The sequence below is a fragment of the Podarcis raffonei genome, chromosome 12 (assembly GCF_027172205.1).
Source record: "Podarcis raffonei isolate rPodRaf1 chromosome 12, rPodRaf1.pri, whole genome shotgun sequence".
NCBI classification, from domain to species: domain Eukaryota; kingdom Metazoa; phylum Chordata; class Lepidosauria; order Squamata; family Lacertidae; genus Podarcis; species Podarcis raffonei.
Window position 1 is genome coordinate 20771168 of NC_070613.1, and position 22575 is coordinate 20793742.

Here is a 22575-nt window from a genome sequence, read left to right on the forward strand (position 1 = left end):
TCTATGCGCTGCTCTGGTTTCGCCAGAAGTGGCTTAGTCATGCTGGCCACATGACCCGGAAGCTGTACGCCAGCTCCCTCGGCCAGTAAAGCGAGATGAGCGCCGCAACCCCAGAGTTGTCCGCGACTGGACCTAACGGTCAGGGGTACCTTCACTTTTATTCATTATTGCAGTATACAATGTAAATAGGGAGTAGAAAAGGTTCCCTTCTGGACGACATTCTGAGTGGGGGAACACACGCCAGTGGTGGGCAGGGCCAGAGGCAAAATGGATGGAAGGCAGAAAGTAAATTTTACCTCAGGACAATAGGCTAATTTCTGCACATACACAACACTCTCTTATCTTCCTCCAAAGACTTCTGCTCTAAGCGGACACAGATACAGAAATTCCCTCCATTCAGGTGTTAACTCAGGTTCAGGAATGGTGAACACAAACCATATTTGTTCACAGTATTTATTTACCCTTTTAAATCCACAGATTATGCATAACTGATGTGAACCGCAAGAGGAGGAGGCTACTGTTGCACTGAGGTCCTTCTTGCAATACTTTTTACTACTACCGTATTTTTCGCTCTATAAGACGCACCAGACCATAAGACGCACCTAGTTTTTGGAGGAAAACAAGAAAAAAAATATTCTGAATCTCAGAAGCCAGAACAACAAGAGGGATCGCTGCGCAGCAAAAGCAGCAATCCCTCTTGCTGTTCTGGCTTCTGGGATAGCTGTGCAGTCTGCATTCGCTCCATAAGACGCACACACATTTCCCCTTTTTAGGAGGAAAAAAATGAGTCTTATAGAGCAAAAAATATGGTAATTTCACATAATCAGACCAATGGTCTTTTATATATATATATATATATATTTCATTTTTTGACAGTGTTCTTATACATTTAAATCATTTCAATTTTTTCATATCAGAGATTACTTGAATCCCCAGACTTCCCCCCACCTCACCCCCTGCTTTCCAATATTTAACTATTTTTCAAACTCGTTTTAAATCCTTTTTTAAAACTTTAGTCTTATTACATTATAAGCGTTATAATAATCCTGCTAACGTTTTAAAATCATCTACAATGATCTTTAAGATACTCTAAAAAAAATTCTCACTCTTTGCTGAATTTCTTGTCATCTTAGTGTCTGATCTTCATGGTCATTTTTGCCATTTTGGTATAGTCCGTCATAATGGTTTTCCATTCTTCTTTGGTTGGGACCTTCTCTTCTTTCCATTTCTGGACAAAAAGCATTCTTGCAGCTGTTGTCACATACATAAACAACCTTTTAAAGTCCTTTGTTATTTCTCCTATTATTCACAATAAGAAAGATTCTGAGGGGGTTTTTGGCAAAGTTTGTCTTAAACATTTTTTCAGTTCATTATATATTATTTCCCAGAATTCTTTTGCCAATTTGCATGCCCACCACATGTGGTAAAACGTGCCTTCTTTTTCCTTACACTTCCAGCATAAATTGGAAGTGTTTTTATACATTTTTGCTAATCTTCTAGGAGTCAAATACCAAAGGTACATCATTTTCATATACTTCTCTTTCAGCGCACAACAAGCCATAAATTTTAAACCCTCTTTCCACAACTTTTCTCACAAGTTAAGTTGTATATTATATCCAATATAGTTTGCCCAGTGTATCAAATCAGACCAATAGTCAAGTCCTTCTCTCAACTGGTGTGTTTTAATTACCTCTGCAGTACTTTTCCTTTTAATTTTTTGTCATTCCAGGACGAACACCCTACCAAAAGCAGAGGCATGTTATCGGCCCAAAGGTGTAAACACACTGTTCCTATTTCACTGTGGTTGTCACCAACATACCTGCTAAAAGTAAATCTTCTTTATTAAACCACATCTTTGACCCCTCAGCACTTTACATCCCAAGCTTTATACCGCTCACTTTATACCAAGCTTTATACCGTTGACTCGCATTGTGCACGTAACTGTGCTTGGGGGATGGAAATATACATTGCTGGTATCGCCTCTGCAAATATTTTCACCATTTCCAACAGTACAAAAGATTTGTTTGGCCAAAAGGTGGGCATTCCCTAGTGCCAGATTCATGTAGCTTAGGGCCCCTCTGTCTTGGAGGCCCCCAGAAAATTTAAAGGGAAAAAACCTGGATGTACATTTCCAAAATATAAGATAAAAAACAAAATAAAACCTACAGTGTTTTGTGTTGTGTAGGCTCCTATGATGCAAGTACAGTGGTACCTCTGGTTGCAAACAGGATCCATTCTGGAGCTCCGTTCACAACATGAGCAGAACGCAACCCGCAGCGGCCCGTGCAGGTTGGGATTCGCCGCTTCTGCGCATGATGTCATTTTGCGCGTCTGCGCATACAGCGAAACCTGGAAGTAACCCTTTCCGGTACTTCCGGGTCACTGTGAGACGCAACCTGAAAAAACGTATCATGAAGCAAACGTAACATGAGGTATGACTGTAATAGGCTCGCCTGCTAGCCTGCTCCCTAAAATATCACTGGTTTGCTCATTTCTATATATAGGGCGCCTACATTCTGCATGGACTGGTTGCATGGCAACATGTGCAAATGGCTTTAGATACCTATTAGGTCCGTAAATTACCATATAGCATATATTCAACACAAAAACAGCGGCAATTTGTTGTTGGCAAAGGGCATAGAAAGGGCCCCGTTACCTTCAGTAGCTTAGGGCCTCATCAAACCTAAATCCGGCCCTGGCATTGCCAGATGGAACGCGAGCCCGAGGAAAGGCAGCCGAGGGCCAGCCCCGCTTCCCTCTGATGCGACGCCCGAGCAGGAGGCCACGGCGGCGGGCGCGTGGAACGCAGCCACGTCAGGAGAAATAACGCCCGCCCGGCAACGGACGGCGACGCCCACCCTGCGACGGGAAGGCCGGCGCCCACCGCGCAGAGCAGCCGGCCCCGACGCCGCAAGCGGCTGTCTCGACGGGGAAAGAAGCAGGCCGGCGATGGCGGCCCGGGGACTGCGCCGCTTGCACACGGACTGCGTGGAACGGCCCCTGTCGCGCATGCTGCGGGACTTGGGCGGCTTGGTGGGCGCGCACCCGTGGCCCTTCCTGCTCGTGCCCTTGGCGCTGACGGGCGGGCTGGGCGCCGGCTTCAAGTACCTGCCCCGCAACGACCTCGGCGACCTCGAAGGCATGTACACGCCCATCGGAGGCCCCGCCAAGGCGGAGCGCCGTTTCGTCCTGGCTCACTTCCCGACGGACGACGCCGCGCGCTTCTCCCCGCAGAGGCTGAGCACCGAGGGCTCCTTCGCCTCCTTCATCACCGTGGCCGACGGGGACTCGCTCCTCACCCGGGAGGCCTTCGCCGAGCTGCTGGCCCTGGACGCCGCTTTCCGGAGTATCGCCATCGGCGGCGTCTCCTTCGACAGCCTTTGCGCGCGCATTGGGAACGCCACGTGCAGCAGCCCCAACCCGCTGCTCAGCGCCGTGCAAGGCGACCCGGGCAGGATCGAGGCGCTGCTGCCTACCCTGACTTTCCCCATCGCCGAAGGCGGCGTTTTCCTCGGCCCCTTCCTGGGTGGGGAGAAGCTGCTTCCCGGAGTCGGCCCGGCGCGCCCCTTGCGCGCGGCCAAAGCGATGCGCCTCATCTATTTCTTGCAGAATGACGTGTCTTCGAGGCGCGAGGCCAGCAAGATCTGGCTGAACGCCTTTCTGAAGCACATCCCCGGCGTGCTGGACTCCTTAAAGTTCAAATTCATCCGGGTAAGTGGCTTTCTTCGAGCCGCTCCTAAATTGACACTTGTAGGAGGGTCCTCTGAAATGAAACTCATCTTGGGAAAACTGGGCAAGTGAATTTTTTATTATTATTATTTTAGATCGCCATGCAACACGCTTTAATTTGGAATTAAGTTGCCATGTTTTGGAGCTCATCAGTAATCACACTAAAAAAAAAATACTGTGAAGGAACGAGCAATAATAATAACTATTCATTTTATGATTATTCTTAGCCTGTCTTCTTAGCCCTTAAGAACATTAAGCTATAAATTAAGAGACAGATTATTTAACACTCTATGTTCTTCCTTCTTTCCCCACCCCTAACCTGACAGGTATTCTATATTGCCTCAGTATCAAAAAAAGAAGAACTGGAAAAACTTACTGGCAAAGTGATCCCATTGGCCACTATCGCGTATTTTTTAACAATAGTCTTTACAATTGTATCATGTGCAAGGTAACTTCTCACCGCATAATTATTGGGAGAGGGAGGGAACCAGGGCCGTAGCTAGGGGTGGTGCAAAATAGGCTAAAAATGTGTCCATAAATATAAATATTGATTATTGCCTTATAAGAAATGGTTTTAAATAAAGGGTGAATTGAATGGGTGGAAGGGGGCGTTGGAGAGAGGCGGAAAGAAGAGCTAATTTGTCCATGGCTAAGGGGTGCAATCTGGACGGTTCTGTCAGGGGCGCAAGATCACCTAGCTACGGCTCTGCAGGGAACATCCCTCTTTTTCAACATGGGCAAATCTTTAATGCGCAGGAGGGAGCAAATTGGCACATGTACCATGTACAGTAATGCCATATTCCACTAGATGCTTTTAAATCTGTTTTCCATGCTTTTTGGGTGTCTACTGGTCAAGTTTCTACAGTGTAGACAGAGCGAAGCCCACACATAGACTGAAGAGACGGTGTTATCACTACCTAGAGTGGCTTTTGATCATTGGTACACTAAACACATGCTTAGTCTGCCTATTGGGTAATCCAGTACTGATACCTCTACCAGTTTCCATTTCGCAAAGGGCGTAAATTGGCACATACACATTGAAACTCTGAATCTAGATATCTTCTTCTTTATCTGCTTTACAGGATGGATTGTGTACGGACAAAAATTTGGGTTTCATTTTTTGGGGTGATGTCAGCAGGATTATCTGTCATCAGCAGCTTTGGATTACTGCTGTTTTGTGGAATGCCATTTGTTATCACGGCTGCAAATTCACCCTTTCTTATACTTGGTAAGTGGGCAAATATATGCATTCCTCATGCTCTATCCAGCGGGCTTTTGATGAGAATATCTAAATATGAAAGAGAACTTTCACCCATCTGTTATTTTCCTGAACTGTGCTAAGAATTCTAGTTTCTCTATGGCAGAGCTTTCCAAACTTTTCATACTTGTAACACACTTTTTAGACATGTGTCATTTCGTGACACAGTAATTCAGTTTGACTAGCAAACCGTAGGTTAAACTAACCCCTTTTCCAGTCCCTAGAGGAGCACTGGGAGCGTTTGCACGGCACACTGTAGCCAACACGCTAACGTGTCGCGACACACAGTTTGGAAAGCTCTGCTCTGTGGTGCTCTGTCATGGTTAATCTTCTTAGGCTACGGAACAGCTGCATATTCCTGCATTGCAGGGTCTTGAACTAGATGAACCTCAGGGTCCCTTCCAATTCTATGATCTGCACTATGATCAGCTATCCCCACTTACTTGGGAGTAAGCTGCATTGAATTTAGTGAGACTTACTTTTGAGTAGGTGGGGCTGTGGGTTAAACCACGGAGCCTAGGACTTGCCAATCAGAAGGTCGACGGTTCGAATCCCTGTGATGGGGTGAGCTCCCGTTGTTCGGTCCCTGCTCCTGCCGACCTAGCAGTTCAAAAGCCCCTCAGAGTGCAAGTAGATAAATAGGTACCGCTCCGGCGGGAAGGTAAACGGCGTTTCCGTGCGCTGCTCTGGTTCGCCAGAAGCGGCTTAGTCATGCTGACCACATGACCCAGAAGCTGTACACCGGCTCCCTTGGCCAATAAAGCGAGATGAGCACCACAACCCCAGAGTCAGCCACGACTGGACCTAATGGTCAGGGGTCCCTTTACCTTTACTTTTGAGTAGAGAGGTATAGTATTGCACTGTAAGGTTCCAGTTGTGTGCACCAGAGTGGGGAACTGGTAGAACACAGGCTGGATGTCTCTGTCTAGCTCCTGGCATCCTGTCCGTAACTACAGTGAAGTCTGGGGAAAAGCTTGCCATTGTCTCCAACGGAAGTCTTTTGTTATTAAGGCATCACAGGGCTCTCTGTTTTATATATAGAATTGCAATATTAATATAACTTACTAATCTGTAAATAAAAAATGCCTCTTGTATATATCTATATATTCACATGTTTCTCCTGTGGCATGTTTGCAACTGGCATGATCAGTAGTTCCTATTCTTCAGGGGTTGGTGTTGATGACATGTTCATCCTGGTGTCCTGCTGGCAGAAGACTCAAGTAAAGAAGAGTGTCAAAGATCGGATGGCTGACACCTACGCAGATGCAGCTGTCTCCGTTACCATCACAACACTTACCGACGTTTTAGCCTTCTACATTGGAATTGAAAGTTCCTTCATGTCCATTCGGTCATTTTGCTTGTATACAGGCACAGCCTTTGTGTTCTGCTACGTCTACAACCTGACTTTCCTTGGGGCAATTATTGCTCTTAATGGCCGAAGAGAAGAAAGCAACAGGCATTGGCTAACGTTCCAGAAAGTGATGGATAAGCCTCAAGATTCGAAGAGCCCTATGTATAACAGGTGCTGTATAGGAGGGTTTATTGATGAGTCCACTGGTGCAGAGATTGAGCATCCCATGAATGGCTTCTTTAAAAATTACTATGGCCCCTTCCTGATGCACACCTGGACCAAGTTGTTTGTGACAGTCCTGTATCTGGCATACCTGGTAAGTAGTAGTTATGGGTGCGGACAACTTAAAGAAGGAATAAATGTCCGAAATCTAGCTGTAGATCGTTCTTATGTCATTCCGTATTATGACCTGGAAGAAAAATATTTTTCTGAGTATGGCCCCAGGGTCATGGTTATCGTTACGGAAAGCATACCGTATTGGAATTCATCTGTCCGTGCAGATCTTGAGAACTGCATGCAATCAATGGAAAAGCTATCCTATGTGGACAAGGATCTTTCAGAGTCATGGTTGAGAACTTACGAAACTGTTGCAAAAGGCATTTCTTCAAATTTAAATGACCGAAGTTCATTTATTGGCAATTTATCAGCCCTGTTTAGAGCACATCCAGAATCTGAGTGGGATGTTAATGTTAGTGCTATGGAAATTCCAGTGTCACGATTTTTCGTACAGACCATCAATATTACCAATGTAGAGAAGAAGAAGGAACTTTTAAACCAGTTCAGACAGCTTGCAGAGGACTGTAAGTTACCACTGATGGTTTATCATCCAGCTTTTATATACTTTGATCAATACAATGTAATAATTAAGAACACCATTCATAGTGTTTTGAGCGCTGCTGGTGCCATGTTAATTACTTCCTTGCTGCTCATCCCCAATCCTCTTTGCTCCCTGTGGGTAACCTTTGCTATTACCTCTGTTATTGTTGGTGTGTCTGGTTTCATGGCCTTTTGGAATGTGAGCCTTGACTCCATATCCATGATCAGCCTTGTTATCTGCATAGGGTTTTCAGTAGACTTCTCAGCCCATATTTCCTATGCCTTCATTGCCAGTGAGGAACCCAGAGTGAATGACAAGGCAGTGGAATCTCTCTACCGCCTTGGTTACCCTGTCCTACAGGGTGCTGTTTCCACCATTGCGGGTATCCTTGTGCTGTCCATGTCATCCACTTACATCTTTAGAACTTTTTTTAAGATAATGTTTCTGGTTATCGTGTTGGGACTCGTTCACGGTCTCGTTTTTATTCCTGTGTTTTTAACATTCTTTTTTGGGGATATTATTCCTTAAAATCAACTATTCGGGTTCATCTGCAGACTCCAAAAACACTACCTGCCTGTTTATGATGGCATGGTTCAGACACCATAGCAATGGTGCGCCCCAGATAAGAGTAGAATGGGATAAATATGGTTTGGGGGCCTGTAAGGAGCTTAACAACATGCTGTGACGGTTGCCTTTACAGAAGCACTTTGCTTCTCCTCTTTTGTGTTGGTGTCCCAGCTGTGCCTTGGGTTCAGAGCCATGGCGGGCACCTAGATAAGGGGGTGCAGTGTGGGGAGAAGTCTAGCTGGTTGCAGTGTGGGTCCCTGTATGAGGCAAATTAAGTCCAGGCCCAAATCTCATACGATCTGGGCTCTCATTGTATTTGTGTAAACCATTTTTAAATGGGAGAGTTTGTATTCTGGAGTGCCCCCCAGTTCAGACTTCATCATCATCGGTAAAGGAAACAGAATCGTTGATGTGATGTTTGTCAAAAGAGAAGATCTGAAATCGGTGCCGTGGATTCAATCCTTAAAAGCACTGAGGGGCAATTCTCATGTGAAACAGGGATGACTGTCAACAGGACATAATGAAGTTGAAAGCTGAGGTGATCTCTCCAGACCTTCATCAAAAATTGTAATGTATACTATTAAAATAATTCAGTTTATTTATTTATTGTGTTTACTTTTCTGTGCTAACTTCAGGGAGGGCGAGGAGTTAGCTGTTTGAACGCAAGTGTCACTAGATGGCACTGTGGAAGAAGACTAGACTGAACAGGAAAATAAAGTTCAGTTTTGTGCTTCATCTCAAGATGGAACAAGGCTTCTGAGTAACTTGACAGCTATATCGCAGTGTGTTGCCCTGTGCACCAGTTCAGCTACAACTTACACTATCTTTAGGATCAGTCTGTTAATCTGGCTGGTGACGTTGATGACAAATGTTTTTTGGGGGGTGGGGAATCAGCAGAGGTCAGCATTATAAATGCAAATTTTACAAATTTGTTACAGCCATTTGTTTTAAGATGCTGCTTCCGTTCAAATATATTGTATTTTTGTAATACTCAAACTGTTTTATTTTGCCACTGGAAAATCACAGTCCATTTCCCTCACTCCTTTTACAATAGTTTGGCATACGTAGTTGTAAATACCACCTAGAACAGGGGTAGGCAACCTAAGGCTCGTGGGCCAGATGCGGCCCAATTGCCTTCTCAATCCGGCCGCGGACGGTTCAGGAATCAGTATGTTTTTACATGAGTAGAATGTGTGCTTTTATTTAAAATGCACCTCTGGGTTATTTGTGGGGCATAGGAATTTGTTTTTGTTTTTGGTTGTTTCTTTCAAAATATAGTCCTGCCCACCACATGGTCTGAGAGATGGTGGACCAGCCCATAGCTGGAAAAGGTTGCTGACCCCTGACCCAGAATACAGTTGTGCTAGTCACGCAAGTAGCTTTTGAAATGGTTTTCAATTCACATTCTGTGGAACTATGAAGTTCGTTGTAAGTTTGGTAGGGTTCCTTAACGAGAAGCTCATGCATCGCTGACAAACCTCCATGAAATCTTTTTTCTCTGCCTCCATTGCATCAGCAACGAGCCATCCAGCAGAGCTGTTTCATTCAAGTGGTCTTTTACACTCTGGTCCATGTGACCACTGTGTACAGTTTGCTCAACACTTTGTTGACAAAACCTCTCAGATTTCTTCAGATTTGGATGCTGTAGTTGATACAGCTCCAGTAGATGTAACTTTGGACTCTGCTTTGGACTTTTCAAACTCTACAGCCCAAGGATGTGGACAGGATCCTTGAAAATGTGAGAGCTACCGCGTGCTAGATCTTTTAGTTCTTCTTGATGTCTCCGCAGCTTTTGATACCATCAGCTATGGCAGAGCTTTCCAAAATGTGCATTGCAACACATTAGTGTGTTGGCTGCAGTGTGTAGGTGTGTCACACGAACACTCCCCACACTCCTGCCAGGGCTAGAAAGGGGTTAGTTTAACCTACGGTTTGCTAGTAAAACTGAATTACTGTCTTGCAAATTGATGCATGTCCAAAAAGTGTCACCAACGTGCAAATTTTGGAAAGCTCTGGACTATGGTATCTGTGCTGGGACTTGGAGGTCCTGCTTTACAGTGGCACTGTCCTTCCTGGATGGGTAAACCCAGGAGGTGGTGCTGGGGGACTCCTGTTCAACATCTTGGCTATTGGCCTATGGCAGGCATTGCCATACTTGGCCCTCTAGATGTTTTGGGGCTACAATTCCCATCATCCCTGACCACTGGTCCTGTTAGCTAGGGATGATGGGAATTGTAGTCTCAAAACATCTGGAGGGCCAAGTTTGGCCATGCCTGGCTTATGGGGTCCTTCAGGGTTCTATTCTGCCCCCATGCTATTTAGCATTTAAATGAAAACGCCATAACTCACTTTATGTGGGATGTCTTTGAAAAGTGCTCAGAAACTTCAACTGGCTCAAAAAGCTATAGCCAAGTCGTAGACCGGAGAGCACATGACTTCTTTGCACAATTCAAAGTACTGGTTATGACTTTTAAAGCCCTACGCAGCTTTAGTCCAAGCTATCTGAAAGACCGTATTCCCTCATACAAACCTGCCTGGATGTTGACATCTTTGGGAGAGGCTCTTCTCTCAGTCCTGCCACCTTCCCAGGCACACTTGGTAGGGAGAGGGTCTTCTCGGTGGCTGTTCCCAGACTTTGGAACACCTTCCCTAGAGACGTTAGACTGGCTCCCTCCTTGTTGTCCTTCCGCCAGGTGAAAGCTTTTGTTCCAAAAGGCTTTTGGGAACTGTCTGCGTTTGATGAGAGGGCTGGTGCCATGCTGTTTTTATTGTAATTATTTGTGTGGTTTTAATAGATTTTATATATGTGTGTAGTTTTACTTCTAACAATGTTTAATTGTTTTCTTTAGTGTTTCCTTTTTACATGTAAGCCGCCTTCAGTCCCATCAGGAAAAAAGGTGGGGTATAAATAAATATATAATACTGTAATTAGAAGTAAAACCATTGAATGTACATATGAAAAACATTGGTCATAGGAACATAGGGAGCTGCCTTTTATTGAGTCAGACCATTGGCACATCTGTCTCAGTATTGTCTACATTGATAGACATTGGCTTCCCAAAATTTCAGACACTGTTTTCTCCCAGTTGGGGATTGAACCTGGGACGTTCTGCATGCAATATACAGGTTCTGCCACTGAACCATAGTCATCCCCCATAGCCACGATGTTGGACTTGCGGACAAATCTGTCCCAGTCCCAGCAAACATTGTTCCAAGCATTTGTGCATGTTTGTTGTGACGGTGAAGGGTTCCTGATCGCCAGAATCCATTGCACAGCAACGCTTATAAATCAGCCAATGGAGTAAGAAGTGCACTGATGCCTATGATATTCTCCGAATCTTTTCTCCAAAGAGAAATACGAGTGAGAACATCTTTGTCTCCATAGCTCATATGAAGCAATATTTCATCCACTGACATTTCACACATTCTGGAGACCAAGGGCAGCCAACATAGTGCAGTCACAATGTTTGTTGGACTACAGTTCCCATCATCCCTGACCAGTGGCTATGCTGGCTGGGGGTGATGGGAATTGGAGACTGAAGAGAGTTGAAGTGCAGCACATGGAGGGCATCATCTTGGCTACCCCACTGCAGACTGTAGCCCTCATCAGAAAATTGCATGACCTTCATAGAGCTAATACGTGGAGCAGAGCAAAACCTCACCTCTTGTCAGTGACTCCCACCCCAATGTCCATGCAAGGATTACAGTGGTACCTTGGCTGCTGAATGGCTTGGCTCCTGTTTTTTGTTTTTTGATAAAAATTTTATTGATTTTCCAACATATATTATAACACATTACAAATAACAATACAAAAACAAACAAACATATAAACATGTATAATTTCATAACCTTTTTTCGTTATACCCAATTTCGACGACTTCCCCATGCCTCCCTTTTCTGCATCCCTGTTTTAAACTTTTTTCAGCAACCCCTGATCTAAATTACTTGTAATTCCCTTTCTTTAACCTTTTTCTCTTACCCAATCATTTATCGCTGCAAATCTGCTTCACCTTACCCATGACATTTTAACACTCAATAATTTTACAACAGTTCTTAAGATAAAATTTAAATTTCTTCCAATCTTCTTCCACCGTCTCTTTCCCTTCGAATGGCTTGGCTCCTGAATGCCGCAAACCCAGAAGTGTTCTGGCTTGCGAACGTTTTTTGGAAGCCAAATGTCCATTTCAGCTGTCGGCATTGTTTCCAGGACCAATCAGAAGCCGCACCTTGGTTTGCGAACGTTTTGGAAGTCGAACAGATTTCGAGAACGGATTGAGTTCAAGAACCAAGGTACCACTGTAATTACTTGTAGGCATTGCTCAAGGGTGAGGATCTAAAGTGAGCCTTGCTGTCCTCCACATGAACCCTATTGATACCATTTAATTTTGGTATAGGACTAGTTTCCCTTGCTTTTTACTTTTATATCTTTGGGGGCGTTTTTTCCAAAACAACACCTACTTTTCCTCATTGTGGTGTCAATGGTTATTTCCACCACATTGCTGTTTTATCTTTCCAGCCTACCCTCTGATGTAGGTTAGGCTGACAAACTGACTGGCCCAAGGTTACCCCATGAACTTCATGACCGGAAGGGGATGTGAATGGGAGCCCCCCACTTTAGCCCAACAGTGACAGTTCTTAAAGAACTCACACGTGAAACTGCTGACCTAACAAATAATATGTAATGAGTTCCTAAGATTGGCCTCCATTCCTAAGAACTTGAAAGTGACCAATGTAGCACACAATTTAAACAATGGATCCAGAGGGAATCCAGGAAATTGTAGGCCATTTAGTTTAACGTGTGTTCTAGGTAAATTGGTGGGTGGAAAGCATTATTAAAGTTAATGAAAAATATGCAAACCCAAATCTTCCAAAGCAGGATCAACATGGTTTTCGCAAAAGTAAGTTGTGTCTCATTAATCTTTCACAGTTCCTTGGGCGTGTTAATAAGCTTGTGCATGGGACTTGCTTGAAGCTTGGATCATAGAGTTGGAAGGGATCAGTAGGATCATCTAGTCCAGAGGTGGCCAACTCCCAAGAGACTGCGATCTACTCACAAAGTAAACAACTGGCAGTGATCTACTCCCTTTTTGGAGGGTTCAGGTCAAAGTTGTTCAGCTTTTTTTAGGGAGGAGGAAAGCCCCATTTTCTTGCGGTTCAGGTCAAAGTTGGTGAGCTTTTTTTAGAGGAGCCAAACTTGTTGAGCTTTAGGGGGAGCCAGTCTCTACCACAGACGTCCAGTGATCTAACAGTAGATCACGATCTACCTGTTGGACATGCCTGATCTAGTCCAAACCCCTTGCAATGCAGGAATCTTTCATCCAATGTGGGGCTTGAACCTGCAACCCACAAATTCATGCTCTACCAACTGAGCTATCCCTCAGGGTTATCTAGTAAGCACTGTACACTTGGGATATTTAAAAAGCCTTTGACAAAGTCCCTCACCCAAGGCTCCTGAGCAATTTTAGTAGTTGTGCATCAGTAGCTGGAAGCACAGAGGAGGAATAAATGGACAATTCTCACAATGGAGGGATGGATTTACTCATTCCTAAATTTATATCTCACCTTTCTTCCTAGGAGCTCAGTGTGGCATACATGGCCCCCTCTTCTCCATTTTATGCTCACAAAAATGCTGTGAGATAAATCAGGTTGAGATATTGTAGCTGGTACAGAGAGTCATGTACTAAGAAAGGTTCCCCAAGAATCTGTATTGGAACCAGTGCTTTTTAACCTGTTCATAAATGATATACGGTTAAGAGTAAATAGATTTTACTGACCTGTGGATAGTACAGTAAGGAGGGAAAAAATACATGTCTGATATTTTGGAAAACGTGCATATACATAAACATATATATAAAGTGACTGCAAGCACAGGGAAACAAACACCTGCAGGCATGCCCACAATGGACCACAGGTTTCTGGAATTTTTTGGGGGGTGGGAGAGAACAGCAGTGCATCCACAGCTGTGGATGGAAAACATTGAGAAAGAGTGCAATTAAAAGTCAGGGCTGTGCAAGCCACATGCACATTAAAAATCTGGTATGTTCAGAGCCTATGTCACATCCTAAGTATATCTACTAGTATGTCATATGAGCAGGAAATCTATTTATATTCTTGTGGTATCTGAAATCCGGCACAAGCATAATTTTGTACAATTAAAAAATCTAAAACCTTTCACCGTGGCATTTAAAAGAACTTGCTTGGCAATCACATAATTATAATAATTTCTAGATTCATGAACTCTTGTGAATCTGCAATTTCTCACTAGTTTATTCCAAAACTGCTTCATTCAACTTCTGTGAAATCTTCTTAGTGCTAGCTTTAAAAAACAGTGCCTTTTTGCTCTTCTGGATCCTAGCTGGTCTTCAGCAAGCTTTTAAAATATATATATATTTATACGTGGCACACTCATCATTAATTTTTATCAGAAGGAGCTAAATACTATCAAAACAGCAGATGCAGCAGCAAGCAATTACCTTAAACAATCAGGTCATGTGCATAAGAAGTAAAACTGAAAGTAAAATACAAATTTTTTTATACTTGGGGTGTGTACACATTCCTGCCTCAGAGTGCAATTACGGTAAGTTGTCCGTCCCCCAAGTGTATGTTATGCCTCTTTCTGCCTTCGACTGTTCTCATCAGGACAGCTTCATTAGTGTCAGATTTGTTTCTGTTTGAGGGTGCTGATGGCAGGGTAGAGACAAATTAGGAGTGGCTTAAGGACTCCAGTCAGCAGTATTTTATAATGGAGTACAAAATACGTAACATGTCATGGGAACACGAATTAAAAACTCTGCACTGGAAATGCGGTGAGTGTACAGCAAACAGAAGTGGGGAGCCGCAGGTCGCCCACCCTTGCGGAAAAAAGACTATCGAGAAGAAGGAAATTCCCAGTTAAACGGGCTACTGGTTAAAAGATCACTTTCATTGCATCTTGGCTTAAAAAGGCACTGCGCCCTCTCGTTCTGGATTTTCTCGGGAGTTTCCCTCAGACATAGCAGCCAGATTGCAGCCAAGAAGCCGATGCCTTCGCTGAACGGGGTTTCCCTCAGCATCGCCTCGCTCCCTCCCTCCAAACGACTTCTGAGGCGGTTAACGGGCGGGCGTTTCCCGGACGGCGAACCTCCGCCCAGCGGCCATTTTTAGCATCTTTTCCCGCTCAGTTCCCCCTTTTCGAGATGTTTTATAAACTCGTGCTAAGTGGGGCTGGGCTGCCCTACGCCTGGCTTACTCGGATAACGGTCTGAACTCTATTAACTCTCTTCGCCGCTGGGAGGAGGAGAAAGAGAAAAGGCGATGGCGCCCCTCGACTGCCACACGGACTGCGTGGAGAGGCCCCTGTCGCGCGCGCTGCGGGCCCTGGGCGCCCAGGTGGGCGCGCACCCGTGGCCCTTCCTGCTCGTGCCCCTGGCGCTGACGGGCGGGCTGGGCGCCGGCTTCGTGTTCCTGAGCAGCCTGGAGGACAACGACATCGAGGGCCAGTTCACGCCGCTCGGGGGCCCCGCCAAGGGCGAGCGGCGCTTCGTGCAGGCGCACTTCCCCACCGACGACGCGCGGCGCTTCTCGGCCGAGAGGCTGAGCACCGAGGGCTCCTTCGCCTCCCTCCTGGCCGTGGCCCGCGGCGGAGGCTCGCTCCTCACCCGGGAGGCCTTCGCCGAGCTGCTGGCGCTGGACCAGGCGGTGCGGGGGCTCCGCAGCCCCGACGGCGCCGCGCTCCCCTTCGCCCGGCTCTGCGCGCGGAGCAGCCCCGGCCACAACTGCAGCAGCGCCAACCCGCTGCTCAGCTTGGTGCAAGGCGGGTCGCGCATCGAGGCGCTGTTGCCCGACCTCACCTTCCCGCTCTACCTCGCTCCGCTCATTGCCAACCCCCTTTACTTGCCCCCCTTTCTGGGAGGCCTCGACTTGGGCCCCGGGGATGGGCCGGCGCGCCCCGTCCGGGCAGCCAAAGCGCTGCGCCTCTTCTACTACTTGCAGGAAGATGAGGCTTCTCGCAAAAACTACAGCGCGCTCTGGCTCCGGACGTTTCTGGAGCGCATCCCGGGCGTGGTGAAATCCTTGAACCTTACAACCATCCAGGTAAGCGTCTCCTGGCACGCACGATGGAGCCGCGATATGACTCCCTGTGTCTGCCTGTGATCCATGCTGCCGTGCTTACTGGAGCGAACAGGATCTGAAATCAAATCAATAGGGTCAGAGGTTCCCCATGCCTAACGCACCTGCATCAGCAAGTGGAGGCATTCAGTGGCGGCCAAACATTTAATTTTAGTAAGTAAACAATGTGCTTCATCACAGGAATTAGAAAACAGCATCTCTGGCAATGCAAGAATGATTTCAAAATGATGCACATTATTACTATGCCTTGGACCGGGTGGCGCTGTGGGTAAAACCTCAGTGCCTAGGACTTGCCGATCGCATGGTCAGCGGTTCGAATCCCTGTGGCGGGGTGAGCTCCCGTCTTCAGTCCCAGCTCCTGCCCACCTAGCAGTTCGAAAGCACCCCCAAGTGCAAGTAGATAAATAGGTACCGCTTTATAGCGGGAAGGTAAACGGCGTTTCTATGTGCTGTGCTGGTGCTGGCTCGCAGAGCAGCTTCGTCACGCTGGCCACATGACCCAGAAGTGTCTTCGGACAGCGCTGGCCCCCGGTCTCTTAAGTGAGATGGGCGCACAACCCTAGAGTCGGACACGACTGACCCGTACGGGCAGGGGTACCTTTACCTTTACCTGTGTCAATCTCTAGGTTTTAAAAATGCATTTTATCCTTTTATGCTGTTTCCTAAATTACTACTTGTGCACTGCTTGGACATGCTTGGATGTAAATCAGGGGCAGAACACCTTGAGCCCATGGGCCAAATTTGGCCTGCCAAGCTTCACCATTTGGCCCATAAGGCCATTTTACCCAAACTATGCCCACATGCCCTACATCTGATGTCACATGTGATGTCAGGCACAGGGCAGGCAGAGATAAGGCTAGATCAGCTGCACATACCACCAATCCCAGCAGAAAGGACCACCCATCAGCTGATGCATTGGGACTTCAATTCTACTTGGGCACCATCTTCACCTACTGCCATTGGTCCACTTTGACAGGACCACCCATCTGTCAATTTCCTCTACCCACCTGTCAAAGTTGGACCATAGGATGGGGAGAATCAGGATCTGACCTGATGGTGGTTGACTGGGGTCTTGAGAATAATGTTCGTTGCAGGACTTCCAACTGCGCTATAAATAAAGCTTTCAAAATATGTTTAAATAGGGGGAACAAGGGGAATGAATTTGGGCCCCACTGCAAAAAGCTTGGGGCCCTGACTTAACCTCTAGCAACACCTCCAGATTATGTTAGTGTGATGGGCTGATTTGTTCGAAATGCATATCATCCGACCCACAGCTCCTCACCCATAGGAACCCCTCCCCCTTCTTTGCGAAAGTGAAAACAAAAAAGGACTTGCTCACTTAGCCTTTGTAGAACAGAAAGCAGAACCTCACTGCGTACTAAAACTGAGGGTTAGCTAACAAGCCCAAGCAAAATTTGTACTGTATCTGTTTTCTCAGCTGGGGTTGTTATTAGTGCAACTAGTTCTGCTTCTCTGTGCTACCCAGGCCTGAATAGTTTCTCCCTTTCTTTTTGTCTCTCTCTCTTCTTTTTACCTTTATCTCTGTTATGTACTGAGCTGAATAGGATCCAAACTGCAGCAGTCTGATTGGTCCTAGAACAATAGGATTCAGAATGCAGCAGTCTGATTGGTCCTAGAACAATGCAGCGGTATGATTGGTTGGCAGGAACCACCCAATCATGCTCCAGATAGAAGTGAATCCACAACCTGATTGGCTTACAGTAGAATTCCGGAATTAGCCAATCATGTGCAGCCCATTGTGTAAATAATGTATATAAAGCAGATACTTTGAGGGGACATTCATTCATTCCTCCTCACCACTATGAGCTGAATAAAGAGCATGAAATCACTTTGCAACTCTGAGTATATTTCAATCTCCCTTAAAAAAATCTTTTTAAATTAAGTGGTTTGACTACTGGAACCAGTAACACTGTTCAGTGTAAGACTATTAATATGCCTCTTTGCATCCAGAAGGGAAGCAAAGGAACTGCTCCAGACAGGTAAGTTTTATTCCATTTGGGTTAGTCTGTTGCAGCTTTTCATTAATTAGCATGTGTTTTCTCTCTTACCCTATTAAACAGAACTCATTGCTTTGATCTTACGCCTTCTGCTGTAGCATCCAACCAGACATCAATGCCTGACATTTTATTGAAAGGCTATATTTGTTTTAAAGTTAATTATCCTGCCTCCTTTGGACAATTATTTTATTATAAATATCAGGTGGGGTATAATACGCACATTTAAACAATATATGGAAGATGTATCTTTCAGCAGAAATGGGATTTCTCCCTCACAATCCTCAACATTTGGTTAGTTTTACTGGCAGGCCTAACAGGAAGACTAACTGCTTCTGTTCCCTGCCCTGCCCACCCCCAGATAAAGGGGGAAATAAAGAGACAATTGTTCAGTTCCATGCTGCTTCCCACAGAATTCTTTTTTCCTCTTCCTGCTCCAGTAAATTTTTAACAGAGAGGTTGGGGACACCAAGTTGAAAGTTAATTCAGTTCTCAGCGCTACTAGTTTCTGTACAACTCGAGACCAGTCCTAAAATAAGTGGATTCAAGGCCTTCAGTTGGTGAGCACAATAATTTCAGAGCTCTGCTGGATTAGACCAAAGCATCCTTTTCACCCATAATGGTCAAGCAGATGCTTATGGGAAACCCACAAATGAGGATTGTATCCCTCTTTTGCTCTTGTTTCTCAGCAATTAGTACTCTGGTACTTAGAGGCATGCTGCTTCTGAAGCTGGAGACATGGAATAGCATCATGACTGGTTGCCATCGGTATTATTATCCTCGGTGAAGCTCTCTTAAGTACTTTGTAAGGAAAGGTACTTAAATAGCCATCATTTATTAATAAAGCCCATATTGCTCATAAAATTCTTAAATCTTTCATGAATTTTGCACATATATATGTATGTACGCATGTATGCAATATTGGATTTATATTCTCAGTGACTCAAAGCATGAGCAAATGGATAGATTTTAAAAGTTATGTAAACTAGTGGCTGTCTCTAGAAGTTTGAAGCCAGACAGTGGTGCTAAGCTGAAGCTTCTGCCAGTCATAGGTTGTGCACACACTGGTGACTTGAGGCATTAGAGACTTTGTTCAGCCAACCCAACCAAGCAGCTTAATGAAGACTGAGAATTGCTGGGCGGCCTCAGAATGTTGAGTGTCCAGTGGGATGCGGGGGTAGAATGAATTATTCTGAAAGAGGGCATGGCTGGCTAACTTGAACCCTTGGTGTATGAAGTCTTGCGCTGTTTAGGAAGGGCTATTCGAAAGAGCACCTCACCCGTTATATGGCAAGTCAAGTCACTGAGGGCCTCCAGCAGATACCACCTGATCAGGAGGTCTGTTCCTCACAGTGTAGGACATGGGCCTTTATTGCTGTGACACCTGTCCTTTGGAATTATTCTCCACTGCTTGAATATTACACAGACGCTGTATCGGCTGTCTTTTAAGTGTCTGCTGAAGAACCTTGCTCTTAGCAAGTAGAGATCTTTCCCAGTCTACATCTGTATTGGAATTGTTTTAAGGATGTTTTTATTGTTTGCTAACCTGGGCCTCTGTACAGGAACACTCCATGCTGCAAAATGTATTTCAGGTCCCACTTATATTCTGCTAATTGCACCCTATCTTTATACTCTTGTGAGCATTTAGATTTATATATTAAGAGAGAGAAAATATTTCACATGTGATCTTCTCTTCTCCCCCACCCCACCCCCCGCTCCCTACGGCAGGTGGCTTATTTTACTTCATTGTCCAGACAAGAAGAGTTTGAAAAAAATACTAAGGAAGTGGTCCCTTTGTTTTCCATCACGTATACCTTAACAATAACCTTCTCAATTATCTCATGCTCAAGGTAATTGCTGAGGAAAGGGAAATCATTTTTATCTTTTCATTTTGTGAGAGTGTATGGGGGACTCCCTGGTCTTGAATGGGGCAACTGTGTCCGTGAAGGAGGAGGTGCACAGCCTGGGAGTCATTTTGGACTCACAGCTGTGCATGGAGGTGCATTTCAATTCAGGACAGCTGTCTACCAGCTCCATCTGGTACGCAGGCTGAGACCCTACCTGCCCGCAGACTGTCTCACCAAAGTGGTGCATGCTCAAGTTATCTCCCGCTTAGACTACTGCAACGCATTCTATGTGGGGCTACCTTTGAAGGTGACCCAGAAACTCCCAACTAATCCAGAATGTGGCAGCTAGACTGGTGACTGGGAGCAGCCGCCAAGACCACATAACACTGGTCTTGAAAGACCTACATTGGCCCCCAGTACATTTCTGAGCACAATTCAAAGTGTTGGTGCTGGTCTTTAAAGCCCTCTTCTTAATCTGTTTTCCAGGCTGGACTGTGTACGGACAAAAGTGTGGGTTGCAGCTTTTGGGGTGCTGTCAGCAGGCTTATCTGTCGTCAGCAGCTTTGGATTGCTGCTCTTTTGTGGGGTGCCGTTTGTTGTCACAGTTGCAAATTCGCCATTTCTTATCCTTGGTAAGTGAGCAAATGTACACATTCCTCCTGACTTCTCCATTGGGCTTTTCATTAATACATTTAAGTATGATGATGGGTGAAAATTCTCTTACATATCTACGGGTTTGCGACGTTAAGGAGCCTTTTTTTTCCCGGGAGCCAAGCCATTCGAGTTTCAAGATATCACTGTATTTCTTTTCTCGCATGACATATAGGAACTAATAGGTTATATATTTGCCATTCTTCAGGGGTTGGTGTTGATGACATGTTCATCCTGGTGTCTTGCTGGCAGAAGACTAAAGTGAAGGACAGTGTCAGAGATCGAATGGCTGACACCTACAGAGAAGCAGCTGTGTCCATTACCATCACGACCCTCACAGACGTGTTAGCCTTCTACATTGGAATTGCAACTTCATTCCAGTCCGTTCAGGCATTTTGCATCTATACAGGAACAGCCTTTGTGTTCTGCTACTTATATAGCCTGACATTTCTTGGGGCCATTCTTGCTTTAAATGGGAGACGAGAAGAAAGCAACAGACACTGGCTCACATTCATGAAAGTGAACAATGAGCCTCAGGACTCTCAGGGCTTCACATATAACATGTGCTGTGTAGGAGGGTCTTTTGATGAGTCCACTGGAGCAGAGACTGAACACCCCATGAATGGATTCTTTAGAAAGTATTACGGTCCCTTCCTTATGCACAGCTGGACCAAGGTGCTTGTGGTAGTCCTTTATCTCATATACTTGGGTAGTAGTATTTTTGCCTGCACTCAAGTCCAAGAAGGTATAGATCTTCGAAATCTAGCTAGTGACAATTCTTATGTCATCCAGTATTATGAATGGGAAAAGGAATATTTTTCAGAATACGGCCCAAGGGTTATGGTGGTTGTTACTGAAAGCGAAGCTTATTGGAATTCATCTGTCCGTGCAGATGTTGAAAACTGTATGAATGCACTAGAAAGCTCATCCTACGTCAACAAGAATTTATCAGTGTCCTGGTTGAGAACTTACCAAGATGTCGCTAAACGTATGTCTTTCAATATAGATGACCGTAGGCTTTTCATTGACAATTTAGCCACCCTTTTTGGGATTTTTCCAGACTTCAAGTGGGATGTTTATCTTATTGCTACAGAAATAATAGCATCACGTTTTTTCATACAGACAGTCAATGTTACTACTGCAGTGGATGAGAGGAGTCTTTTAAATGAGCTGAGAGGTCTTGCTAAGGACTGCAAGGTACCATTAATGGTTTATCATCCAGCTTTTATTTACTTTGATCAATATCTTGTGATTGTTCAGAACACAGTTCAAAATGTTGTGATTGCTGCTGGAGCCATGCTACTCATTTCCTTCCTACTCATTCCCAATCCTCTTTGTTCTTTGTGGGTAACCTTTGCTATTGCCTCTGTTATTGTCGGTGTAGCTGGTTTCATGTCCTTCTGGAATGTGAATCTTGATTCCATATCCATGATCAACCTTGTAATTTGCATAGGGTTTTCAGTAGACTTCTCAGCCCATATTTCCTATGCTTTTGTTGCCAGTGAGAAACACAAAGTGAATGACAAGGCTGTGGATGCTTTGTACCACCTTGGCTACCCTGTTACGCAGGGAGCTATTTCCACTATCTTGGGAGTTATTGTACTCTCCATGGCATCTTCTTACATCTTCAGAACCTTTTTTAAGATAATGTTTCTGGTGATCTTGTTTGGGGCAGTTCACGGCCTCATTTTTATTCCTGTGTTCTTAACTTTCTTTGGCTTTTGTAGTAAAATGCCAAATAGACAGCTTCCAGTCAGTGCCCAGAGCTCCAGTACTGGAGGAGTTCCTTTCTCAGATAGAAATACTGTATTATGAAACCGCCTAATGTAAACATGACAATATTACAATGAGAGCAGTTTGATAATGGAACTAATTACCTAGAGGGCAGGAGTGGGCTCTTCCTGGTGAGCATTTAAGATCCCAATCCCTACCTTGCAGGCTGCCGTCTGATTCGATTTTACTTTGATTCTGACTTGATTTTAGGAGGTAGGATGTATTTTAATTGATTGCTTGATTTTATGGTAATATGTCATATATTTGATATTAGCCACTCTGAGCCCTGTTTTGGCTGGGGAGGGCAGGGTATAAATAAAATTTATTATTATTATTATTATTGTTCCTCAGTGTTCTCTCTCCCACCAATTCCGGGCCAACTTTGGAAAGTGAGCAGGACCACTGACATCACGATTACATCAGGTGGCCCTTTTGCCCACATGGGTCTTACAGAGCAC

At 45.1% G+C, this 22575-nt stretch overlaps 2 protein-coding genes across 2 annotated transcripts; both read left to right on the forward strand.

The window, feature by feature from the left end:
• Positions 1-2836: 2836 nt before the first annotated feature.
• LOC128424403 (patched domain-containing protein 3-like) lies at positions 2837-8324 on the forward strand. The gene is made up of 4 exons (XM_053410481.1): positions 2837-3711; positions 4056-4177; positions 4812-4957; positions 6155-8324. Exons 1-4 carry the CDS (start codon positions 2950-2952, stop codon positions 7681-7683), a joined length of 2559 nt encoding a protein of 852 aa, XP_053266456.1. The 5' UTR covers positions 2837-2949; the 3' UTR covers positions 7684-8324.
• Positions 8325-14887: 6563 nt separating this feature from the next.
• LOC128424401 (patched domain-containing protein 3-like) lies at positions 14888-22451 on the forward strand. Its single transcript, XM_053410479.1, has 4 exons — positions 14888-15795; positions 19575-19696; positions 20180-20325; positions 20553-22451. Exons 1-4 carry the CDS (start codon positions 15016-15018, stop codon positions 22157-22159), a joined length of 2655 nt encoding a protein of 884 aa, XP_053266454.1. The 5' UTR covers positions 14888-15015; the 3' UTR covers positions 22160-22451.
• Positions 22452-22575: the final 124 nt, after the last annotated feature.

Coding starts and splice junctions, on each gene's coding strand:
- LOC128424403 (XM_053410481.1), top strand. CDS start 2,950: ATGGCGGCCCGGGGACTGCGCCGCTTGCACACGGACTGCGTGGAACGG. Junction 3,712..4,055: donor TAAAGTTCAAATTCATCCGG/GTAAGTGGCTTT, acceptor CTAACCTGACAG/GTATTCTATATTGCCTCAGT. Junction 4,178..4,811: donor ACAATTGTATCATGTGCAAG/GTAACTTCTCAC, acceptor TCTGCTTTACAG/GATGGATTGTGTACGGACAA.
- LOC128424401 (XM_053410479.1), top strand. CDS start 15,016: ATGGCGCCCCTCGACTGCCACACGGACTGCGTGGAGAGGCCCCTGTCG. Junction 15,796..19,574: donor TGAACCTTACAACCATCCAG/GTAAGCGTCTCC, acceptor TCCCTACGGCAG/GTGGCTTATTTTACTTCATT. Junction 20,326..20,552: donor TTCGCCATTTCTTATCCTTG/GTAAGTGAGCAA, acceptor GCCATTCTTCAG/GGGTTGGTGTTGATGACATG.